The following is an 11,069-nucleotide window of genomic DNA, read 5'->3' as shown; positions in this document are numbered from 1 at the left end:
CTTATTCCATGGAATTGGTACATTGAAAATCTCCTATCCATGTTGCACCCTGTATGGCACAGCTGTCAACATTTGTCCTCAGATGAAACTGGTATATTATTCTATTTATGCCAGTTCCTTTCAGCCAGTTTGTATCTTTAATATATGGCAGCAATGTATAGTTTTGATTGGCAGTGTTTAAATGGGCATGATGCCTCTCAATATGCTACATTTATTATAGTTCTTACTAAGAGTATACATTCCATTAGATTAGAATATACAGTATAAATTTGGTATTCAGCTGACATGAATAAACATGGAATATTACTGTTTTAATTCATGTTTTGTTTATTTAGAGTAATAATAGCCAAAACAATTTTCCTTTAATATGAACAAACAGTGGAGGATCCATTCACTCATTATCGAAAATCTTTGTTCATTTTCAGGTTGAAAAGACACGGGCAGAAAACAAGCAAATCACATTCAAAACATGCAATGTAGTGAAAAAAAGGCAATAATCACAAGCAGAGTGAGAAGCCAGGTTACCCACTAAAGATTGTCAACATAACATCCTAAATTTGAAAAGTAATCATAAAATAAAATAAAACCTGGGATATTGTTCTGTTGCTTGTCCATTTCCTGAGCTAAATTAAATCAAAACGGATATCAAAACAAATCATTTCTAAAAAATAAAAAAATCTGTGGCAGGGAATATCCAATCACTTTTCTTATATAACTGTTATTTTAAAGGGGAAATCTGTGGCAGGGAATATCCAATCACTTTTCTTATATAACTGTTCTTTTAAAGGGGAAATCTGTGGCAGGGAATATCCAATCACTTTTCTTATATAACTTTTCTTTTAAAGGGGAAATCTGTGGCAGGGAATATCCAATCACTTTTCTTATATAACTGTTCTTTTAAAGGGGAAATCTGTGGCAGGGAATATCCAATCACTTTTCTTATATAACTGTTCTTTTAAAGGGGAAATCTGTGGCAGGGAATAGCCAATCACTTTTCTTATATAACTGTTCTTTTAAAGGGGAAATCTGTGGCAGGGAATATCCAATCACTTTTCTTATATAACTGTTCTTTTAAAGGGGAAATCTGTGGCAGGGAATATCCAATCACTTTTCTTATATAACTGTTCTTTTAAAGGGGAAATCTGTGGCAGGGAATATCCAATCACTTTTCTTATATAACTGTTCTTTTAAAGGGGAAATCTGTGGCAGGGAATATCCAATCACTTTTCTTATATAACTGTTCTTTTAAAGGGGAAATCTGTGGCAGGGAATATCCAATCACTTTTCTTATATAACTTTTCTTTTAAAGGGGAAATCTGTGGCAGGGAATATCCAATCACTTTTCTTATATAACTGTTCTTTTAAAGGGGAAATCTGTGGCAGGGAATATCCAATCACTTTTCTTATATAACTGTTCTTTTAAAGGGGAAATCTGTGATTGGTATACACATTTTTGGCAGGGGTGACTGTTTTGTTTGAATTCAGCTCTGTTGAATAAAACATTGTGCTATAGTATATTGCGGTAAGAAAGGTTAAAAACAACAACAAATGAAACAGGGTGAATATTGGGAGTGGAGAAGACAGTATGAAACGAATGCAGTTAATTAAATTGCACTCCTCATTGATACTTATTTGGTCCTTGGCAACTATTAAAACATTATATTACAAACACAAAGCAGCACACTCACCAAATGTACTTATTCATCAACTGGCATCTTTGGTCCTTGAGAGCTCTCATCAAATCAAGTATGGCAATTTATAGGATTCTTTGGGCTCACCATGTATATTTGCTCATCAATAGCACTTTCTGCATTACATTTGTATTACTTGGCCCATTAAAAACCATTAAAGAAAGTTCTCAAATGGGGCAAAATTGCAGTTTTGTAGACAATCTTAGGTAATGCATTGAGGACATACAAATGAGCAATTTCCATTCAAATAATATTCCTACAACCACCATACAATGTACCACAGGGAGGAACGTTACATCATACAAGTTCTGAGCTTTTAGGTTTACAAGCTTAGCCTCCCACCCAGCCCCAAATCAATGTCAACATTCTACAATGGATCCAAAGATGAAACAGTATATTCAGATTTGCATCAGATGCTTCCAGGTACTGGGTCATAACATTACAGCTTCACCAGCATTGGAGTTCAGTGGTTATATATATATATATATATATATTGTCCAGTCCCAGTACAGGCTTGGTTGATTCAATAGAAAGCTACAGTGGCATCTCTAGCTGCAGGCCAACTTCCTATCATGTTTAGCAGGTTGAAGGTTCAATGAACATGGGGTGATCCTGTGGTCCAGTTCCAATACTGTTGATGGTTTATGGATGGAAGGGTGTTGATGTTGAGGGTGTTGGGTGGTGGGTGCCAACAGTGTTGAGTTTGGATTATGGAGTAAGAGAAGGTTGTCTAGTCCCTGTATTGTTGTAGAGAGTAATGTTGGCTAGGGGTTGTTTGTTGTAGACACTATTGCTCACTGGATTGATGAGCAGGGAGTTTGTATGGTCCAGTCTGTAGAGGCTCAGAGCTGACTCCGACTACGGCGATTGGATGAATGGCTAGCATATTGACCAATTGGGCAGAGGCAGAATGTTTTTTGGTGATGTCAGTTGGAGTGATCCCTCCCGCTTTCACAGACTGGTGCTCTCTGATTGGATCTCAGGGTCCAAGGGTGGGGTTGGATAGGGGGAGGGCTCATGACCAGCAGAGCTCTCCCCTTGTATGTCCACCATAATTTCAGGGATAAGGGCTCGGCCAATCCCCTTCAAGTTCAGGCTGGCATCTACAGAAGACATTTAGATTGACAGGTAAGTGATCAATCAGGCAAAACACAGCCTACTAGGGTTAGGATTAATTCCATTTTAATTCAGGCAATTCAGGGGATACATTTAAATTCCAGTTTAAGAATTGAGAAGTGGTATTTATTAGCCACTTCAGGAGATACATTTAAATCCCAGTTTAAGAATTGAGAAGTGCTATTTATCGTTTTCAATTATGATTTTTCGATTTCAGATCACTTCCCGAATTGATGCAATTGACCTTAACCCTGTAGTACACCACTATCAGTCTGCAGCAAGAAGCCCTACAGAACAGACAGAGGCACACACATCAGTCACCGAACAGACCATATCCACACCTCAAACCTAAGGAAAGCACACAAACTCTGCATACTGGAGAAAAGACACCAAGGATTTGTCATATTGTAAAATAAATATATATATATAATAAAAAAGGAAATAGATTTGACTATGACGGGGAAGTTGAATGCCACGTTCTAGTCACAGTTCGTACATTTTCCCATGTGGGAAATGTGATTTCAATAACAGAGTGACTTGGAGAGTATTGTTGATATGTTACTCTGAAATGCTAGAAGTGCATCACCTGGGTTCTGGAGTGCTTCAAAGAAATGAAGCCAAATCCAGTCATTTAGATGGTCTGGACATTAATTTTCAAATATCCCACAACTCTTTGCTTTTATGCAGATTCATTCTAAAGTTAATGTCCAGGCCTTCTATTACACTGCTCAAAAAAATAACGGGAACACTTAAACAACACAATGTAACTCCAAGTCAATCACACTTCTGTGAAATCAAACTGTCCACTTCAGAAGTAACACTGATTGACAATAAATTTCACATGCTGTTGTGCAAATGGAATAGACAACAGGTGGAAATTATAGGCAATTAGCAAGACACTCCCAATAAAGGAGTGGTTCTGCAGGTGGTGACCACAGACCACTTCTCAGTTCCTATGCTTCCTGGCTGGTGTTTTGGTCACTTTTGAATGCTGGCGGTGCTTTCACTCTAGTGGTAGAATGAGACGGAGTCTACAACCCACACAAGTGGCTCAGGTAGTGCAGCTCATCCAGGATGGCACATCAATGCGAGCTGTGGCAATAAGGTTTGCTGTGTCTGTCAGGGTAGTGTCCAGAGCATGGAGGCGCTACCAGGAGACAGGCCAGTACATCAGGAGACGTGGAGGAGGCCGTAGGAGGGCAACAACCCAGCAGCAGGACCGCTACCTCCGCCTTTGTGCAAGGAGGAGCAGGAGGAGCACTGCCAGAGCCCTGCAAAATGACCTCCAGCAGGCCACAAATGTGCATGTGTCTGCTCAAATGGTCAGAAACAGACTCCATGAGGGTGGTATGAGGGCCCGATGTCCACAGGTGGGGGTTGTGCTTACAGCCCAACACCGTGCAGGACGTTTGGCATTTGCCAGAGAACACCAAGATTGGTGTCAGTCATGGTGTGGGGTGGCATTTCTTTGGGGGGCCGCACAGCCCTCCATGTGCTCACCAGAGGTAGCCTGACTGCCATTAGGTACCGAGATGAGATCCTCAGACCCCTTGTGAGACCATATGCTGGTGCGGTTGATCCTGGGTTCCTCCTAATGCAAGACAATGCTAGACCTCATGTGGCTGGAGTGTGTCAGCAGTTCCTGCAAGAGGAAGGCATTGATGCTATGGACTGGCCCGCCCGTTCCCCAGACCTGAATCCAATTGAGCACATCTGGGACATCATGTCTCGCTCCATCCACCAACGCCACGTTGCACCACAGACTGTCCAGGAGTTGGCGGATGCTTTAGTCCAGGTCTGGGAGGAGATCCCTCAGGAGACCATCCGCCACCTCATCAGGAGCATGCCCAGGCGTTGTAGGGAGGTCATACAAGCACGTGGAGGCCACACACACTACTGAGCCTCATTTTGACTTGTTTTAAGGACATTACATCAAAGTTGGATCAGCCTGTAGTGTGGTTTTCCACTTTAATTTTGAGTGTGACTCCAAATCCAGACCTCCATGGGTTGATAAATTTGATTTCCATTGATCATTTTTGTGTGATTTTGTTGTCAGCACATTCAACTATGTAAATAAAAAAGTATTTAATAAGAATATTTCATTCATTCAGATCTAGGATGTGTTATTTTAGTGTTCCCTTTATTTTTTTGAGCAGTGTATTTGACTTAGATAAGAAATAGGAAGTAGAGTACCGACTGCACCGTCAGTATCAGACTGGATCATCTCTTGGACTATCCCAGGGGTGTTAAGAGTGGTTAGTTAACAGGGGTAGCTGTAAGTAGCCTTCAACCACAGCCATGGCACAACGGGGTGGGAATCACACGCATGTTATTTACTATTGGCAGGCAGGGTTAATGCATTGGGCTCAACCACACACACACACACACACACAGGCAGACACGCACACACATGCAGACAAACACACGAGCACGTACGCACACACACGGAGAGCAAGGGGCTGCAACTCAGAGCGTCAGCCAATCATATCCTTACCATTACCTGCCTCTCAATCTCAGCTCACAGGCAGGGCGGCAGCTCACACATCTGCAATATTCCAATATTTACCCATCATGCATTTTAAATTAAATCACCACAATTACAGTGTATGGTGTGCGTGAGGCAATACTAAAGGCAGTGAGACCAGAATCCAAGTGAACAAACACCTTTCATTGTTACATTTCTCTCTCTGTGAGAGTCCTGATGAAATCACACAATGCTCGATTAGCTTGCATTGTCAGCAGCATATGATTTCATTGGCAGTTGGACAGTTAACTGTGTTAATACAGTGGAAAGACTTCCTGTTGTGTTTGCTTTGTGTCACTGTTTAATATCTAGTGTGTGTGTGTGTGTGTGGGAAAATAGGGCCAACAATACATCAGTATGTGCTACTGCAATACCGTGTCTGAGTCAGCCAGGGAGCCTCCTGCTCTGCTTGAAACCTTGAGAGTTCCTACCAGGAAAACTGCCACCCCCACCCACACACACCCCCACACACTCCTCTGTTGAGATTAGTTTCCAGCTCTGAGTATTATGTGAAGCTAATGAAGGAGCTGATTGGTGAATAATAGACTGAAACTCTATCCTTCCATCCTTCCTTTCTCTGGCTGCATTTTAGACTGTGTGTCATACCTTCTAGAGACGTCCTTTCTCACCAGAGTATGTTTCCTTCTTTACCACACCATGTATCATATCTCTGATAGAATATGGGCTGTGACTCTATTACCTATGACTCACACAGCACATATTGAGAGCTGGATGGAGTCCTCTGTTGTATGGTATACTGGCCAACTAGCGTACCCAAGTAGGTTTGTGTCATGACAGTTTAATATCCGTTATAGTCATGAGTAGTTTGGATTGGGAAAGGATGGACTGTAACTTTACCGGTGATGACCTTGGAGGCAGAGCCGCTGGGCCCGTTGCTGTCGTCATTGGTGGGCGGCTGACGGGGCGGGGGAACTGTAGGTCGGGAGCGTGGCTTCGGAGCCGGCCTGGTGGGGCGAGGGAGGGAGCCAGAGTGGAAGGAGGATAGAGGGGTGAAGGGGGTGGAGGTTGGACCATCGTGAGGAGGGGTGCTAGGGGGTGTGGGGGTGTGGGGCGGAGAGGGGTCTGACTCCCCCTGAGACTGAGGGGGCTGTGGGGGCGGGTGGCTGGGGGCGTGGATGGGGGTTTCTTTACCAGAGTGGCGTCGTGGAGCGATGAGGGGGTAGGGGTTGTTAGGCGTGGGACTGTGGCCAAGGGTAGAGACATTAGCTACAAAGGGGTTGGCCTGTTTGGGTGGGGCAGGGGCTTGCTTCTTAGTACCTGGGGAAGACCAAATAAAACCATGGCTTTAAACTATGAAATCACACTGATCAAAGCACTGATAAGTACGTGAGTTAAAAAGGTCTGAGCTTTCTGTCTGATTTGATTGATGCTATTGTGGTCCTCTGTAGCTCACTTGGTAGAAAATGGTGCTTGCAACACCAGGAAAGTTGGTTTGATTCCCGGCACCACCCATGTATGCATGCATGACTGGGTAAGTCGTTGTGGATGAAAGTGTCTGCTAAATGGGATATACTATTTGTAGTACGTTGTGTCAGTCTCTTAAGTGTAAACTACCAGAGGGTGTAGAGAGGTGTGGTTGGGTGGTCAGAGTGTGTTCTCTCACCTCTGCGTCCAATGTGGGGGCTAGGACCCCTGCATCCTGCCTGGGAGTGGGGCGTCCCCACGGTGAGCTGGGAGCCCCCGTTCCTCAGGGGAGCGGGGGTGGTGGTGGGGTCATGGCCAGGGCTGTAGAGATAGAGGACAAACCCACTGTCACCTGTCAGTCTACAAGCCAGGTCTCAATGCAAAGTGATGACATGCAAAAACTGCATCACAGGTCAGGGTTAGTCACTTCCTTGGCAATCATGTATAAAGAACAATTACAGTGACAATTAGCCAGTTACATGAGTCAAATCATAAAATGGAAAGATTAAAGACAATTAAATCACTCAAATCACAGTGTGTTTCCAACTGGCACAAAACAGATGCAAAAACACTACAGGAAACACAGGAAGTTCATTCAAGGAAGGTAATTACAGTTGCACATGCATTGAGGATAACCAGAGCAGGAGTACCAAGCCTGCTTGGGATGATACCAGCATGGTAAACCCTAGGGCTGTGAGTCAAGAGTTTGGGACAATCACAAAGCAAACATTAGACAACTACATGAAATGCCAAAGCAGACAGGTATGCATGCTTGGGGAGGGCTGACCAACAGACAGCCACATGAACGGTCCGGACAGACAAATATTTAGAAAGACTGGTAGGAAGGCAGACACTTGAGGGAGCAGGACCAGCACCCTGTCTGGGAAGGGATAGGACAATAGACAAGCACCAATCACAAAGCTGCTTCCTGGATCACTAGGAGAGGCCTTTCAACAAACAGCTAAATCATTGGCTTTGGGACATCGGTTTGATTTACAGCATACTTGGGACAAGCAAACACAAAGGTCAATGACACAGTGAGTAGCTGTAGGTTGATCAATCAGGATCGACAGCAGGGCGGCGCGTAACCTTCTGGTTTCTGTTTGGCTGATTGGTGACGGGAGGGAAGGGACTCAGTTTCTGCTTCCTCCTTACCTATTCTCCTCAGCGCTGTGCTGGGTAAGAGGCAGAGGCTGCTGCCCTGTGGCCACCTGGACCTCTGGTGCCACACCCTGACCCCCACCCCCACCACCCCCAGCCAGGCCAGGCTGGCCAGCCTCCGTACTCCCACACAGAGTTTGCTCCTGGGTCTGGGGCTCAGCCACAGGCTGGGTCTGGGTGACTCCTCCAGCCTCTGGCGGTGGTAGAGGGGGCTGGAAGGCGGGCGAAGAAGCATGATGGTGCTGTTTTCTATTTAGAGTGGCAGTTCTACGTGGGGTGGGGGTGGGGTCGCCCAGTTTGTTAGGAGCGGGGCTATACAGAGGGGAGAGGGGAGAGAGTGAGGGGTGAAGACACACCGATGACAACATCAGAGAGGTGAGAGACAGAGACAGAGAGAAAGAGGAGAGAGACACACACAGAGACAGAGAGGAGAGACAGAGAGAGACAGAGAGGAGAGACAGACACAGAGACAGATACAGAGAGAGACAGAATGACAGAGACAGACAAAGAGACAGGGACTGACAGAAAGACAGTTAAAAGAGAGACCACTCCAGAGAGAGAGAGAGAGAGAGAGAGAGAAGAATGAGGTATTAACCAAAGGCCTTTACCGAAGCAGAGATCACATGATTCTAGTTCAAGTGAGCTTTGAACTAGTGAACTTTGAGCTCCTTCCATTTCTTACAGCTTGACAACAGAATAGAGTGACAAAACACACAACCAGTAACCTAAAACCTAGGCTTTAATAGAGGTGGCATATAAGGGGTTCAAAGTGTTAAACATTGTTTCCTATTTCAGAATGGTGACACGGCTTGATAAAAGTGTGATTCAATTCAAGACAAGTGAGGGTTAATCCTTATATCTCCTGAAACAATGTGTTAAATTTAAGAACAATTCTTAGGTGAATAAAAGTGTGCTTATTCATCACGTTCACCGCTGGCCTCGGTTTAAAGACACATTTTATTGGTTTGTTTCTACAATCATCTTACATATCGGTAATACTGTAGTGTTAAAACACACACAAACACATTGGAATGGACTTTCACAAACTGGGATTCTGGATTCACAAACTGTCTCCTAGGGTATAGCTTGGATTTTATTAAGAAGGCAGTGGCATTGGCTGTTCCTGCTCCCCAGCGGGCGTTTCCTTGACTGTGATGGACTCGTCAGCCACTACATAGAGGGCTGAGACGGCCGCTGCCCCCCTGGACTCCTGCCTGGTCAGTGTCCGGGCATGGATGCTGAAACCTGGGCTGGGACGGGGGCTGCTACGGGGGTAGGACAGGTACCTGTCTTTGCGGGGGGTGTCCCCGTCCACCAGGCTTCCGGGGCGTCGCCTCTCGAAAGGGCCTGGGTCAGGTTCAGGGGTCATGGCCACGAACATGCCCGACACGTTAAAGTCCACGTCTGGTGAGAAGTGAAACACAAGACAACGGGCATTTCCTGTTCTACGTCGAGTGAGGAGTAACTTAGGAGTAACATAGTCACTTAGATAAAGACTTTCTGTAACACAATCCCTCCCAGGTTCAAGTAGAGGTCTCTTACCATCTGGGAAGAACCAGTCAGCGTGCTGGATGATGGGTTCTATGATGGCCACCACATGGACCGAGGTAGCAGCAGCCATCTCTGCCAGAGTCCTGAGGACAGAGGGGGAGAGACAGACATCAAGATCAATGAAACATCAAGCTAAATTAAATTGTAGACAGAAGGTGCTCTTTGGTAAAAGGGGTAAATGGGTCCTCAAAAAGAAAGGAGGACCAAGACACTTGGAAACAAAGATTTTAAATGTGTTATCTTTGTTTCCATTGAACATGCCATACAAATAAAGGAAGTGTTATGAATTATATGAAGAGTGCCTTGGTCCTTTATTTTTGATGCATGGGATGGATGTGTATTGCTCACCCCTCAGTCTTGGACCAGAGCAGGTTGGGTCCCAGCACTATGGCGATGTTACTGGGAGTCATCTTATTCACCTCACTGTCCTGGGCCAGCTTGGCTAGGAACTTTACCAGATACCTGCAAACAAAATCCCAATGGGGTATTGAACCATAGACCTTGTGTGCATCTCATAAATAAATCACTTTTGGGAGCATATAATTCCAATGGTGGACGATTATGTTTCCAACATTGACACTCACCTGAAGTTGGCCTTGTGGTTCTTTGGCAAACCGTCACATGCCACCCACAAAGCCTGAAGCCTCCTGTCTGGGTCAGACACACTGTACAACACAACATTACATACCCAAATAAGATGGTACAATGTTTCACAGTCTCTATAATAAACACTTGTTGGGTTTGGGTCGTATTCATTAGGGCACACCATAGCAAAACGCTTTGCAACAGAAAACGCTAAAAATGATTTATTATTTGCCAAATCCGCGTTTCGGTTTGTTTTCTTCTGTTTTGTGCCTAGTGAATGGTCTTGAAAAGTGTTTCACTGCAGAGTGTGATGAGTATATCCTCCAGTGTATTTGTGGACAGTGAATCATTGCGTACAGGTGGATATGTAGTATTCTTACTTGGAGGCTTGTGTCCACTCATCATACAGTGAGAAGGTCAAAAGGGGTTCAGGCAGCTCTCTGAGGTAGGACTTCAGAGCTCCTGGACAGAGACAACACAAACACAAATATGGTTCATTATAGTACATGAACTGACTGGGGTTCAATTGTGCTTTTGAAAGTAGTGGGGCTGTCCTCCTAAAATCAAATCAAAGTGTATTTGTCACATGCGCCATATACAACAGTGAAATGCTTACTTACAGGCCCTAACCAACAGTACAATGTTAAAGTAAACAAGAGGAAATAATTGAACAATAGATAAGGAAATAAAAACCAACAGTAAAAAGACAGTGAATAATAACAGTAGTGAGGCTATATACAGACACCGGTTAGTCGGGCTGATTGAGGTAGTATGTACATGTAGGTATGGTTAAAGTGACTATGCATATATTATAAACAGAGTAGCAGCAGTGTAAAGAGGGGTTGGGACACACACACACACACACACACACACACACACACACACACACACACACACACACACACACACACACACACACACACACACACACACACACACACACACACACACACACACACACACACACACACACACACACACACACACACACACACACACACAATGCAAATAGTCCG

The 11,069-nt window shown here is 44.5% G+C and overlaps 1 protein-coding gene across 6 annotated transcripts in view; it reads right to left on the bottom strand.

Annotated features, from left to right (window-relative positions):
• Positions 1-309: 309 nt before the first annotated feature.
• Positions 310-11,069, bottom strand: part of LOC110486820 (rho GTPase-activating protein 17) — a 56,056-nt gene continuing 45,296 nt past the window's right edge. The window contains exons 12-21 of one of the 6 annotated variants that reach the window (XM_090197139.1): positions 10,434-10,515; positions 10,053-10,133; positions 9,817-9,930; positions 9,460-9,551; positions 9,204-9,321; positions 7,912-8,229; positions 6,956-7,077; positions 6,190-6,609; positions 5,302-5,352; positions 310-2,794 (exon numbers count right to left, since the gene is read on the bottom strand). In XM_090197139.1, coding sequence (XP_090053265.1) covers positions 5,345-5,352; positions 6,190-6,609; positions 6,956-7,077; positions 7,912-8,229; positions 9,204-9,321; positions 9,460-9,551; positions 9,817-9,930; positions 10,053-10,133; positions 10,434-10,515 — 1,355 coding nt within the window. In that variant the 3' untranslated portion in view covers positions 310-2,794; positions 5,302-5,344. The remainder of the gene's footprint in view (positions 2,795-5,301; positions 5,353-6,189; positions 6,610-6,955; positions 7,078-7,911; positions 8,230-9,203; positions 9,322-9,459; positions 9,552-9,816; positions 9,931-10,052; positions 10,134-10,433; positions 10,516-11,069) is intronic. The other 5 variants (XM_090197140.1, XM_090197138.1, XM_090197142.1 and 2 more) reach the window with 5 other exon arrangements.

This window comes from Oncorhynchus mykiss, chromosome 13, assembly GCF_057628025.1.
Source record: "Oncorhynchus mykiss isolate SJ-2025 chromosome 13, ASM5762802v1, whole genome shotgun sequence".
Taxonomy (NCBI): Eukaryota; Metazoa; Chordata; class Actinopteri; order Salmoniformes; family Salmonidae; genus Oncorhynchus; species Oncorhynchus mykiss.
Note: the sequence above shows the minus strand (reverse complement) of the source record. Positions and strands in the feature narration are given on the sequence as shown.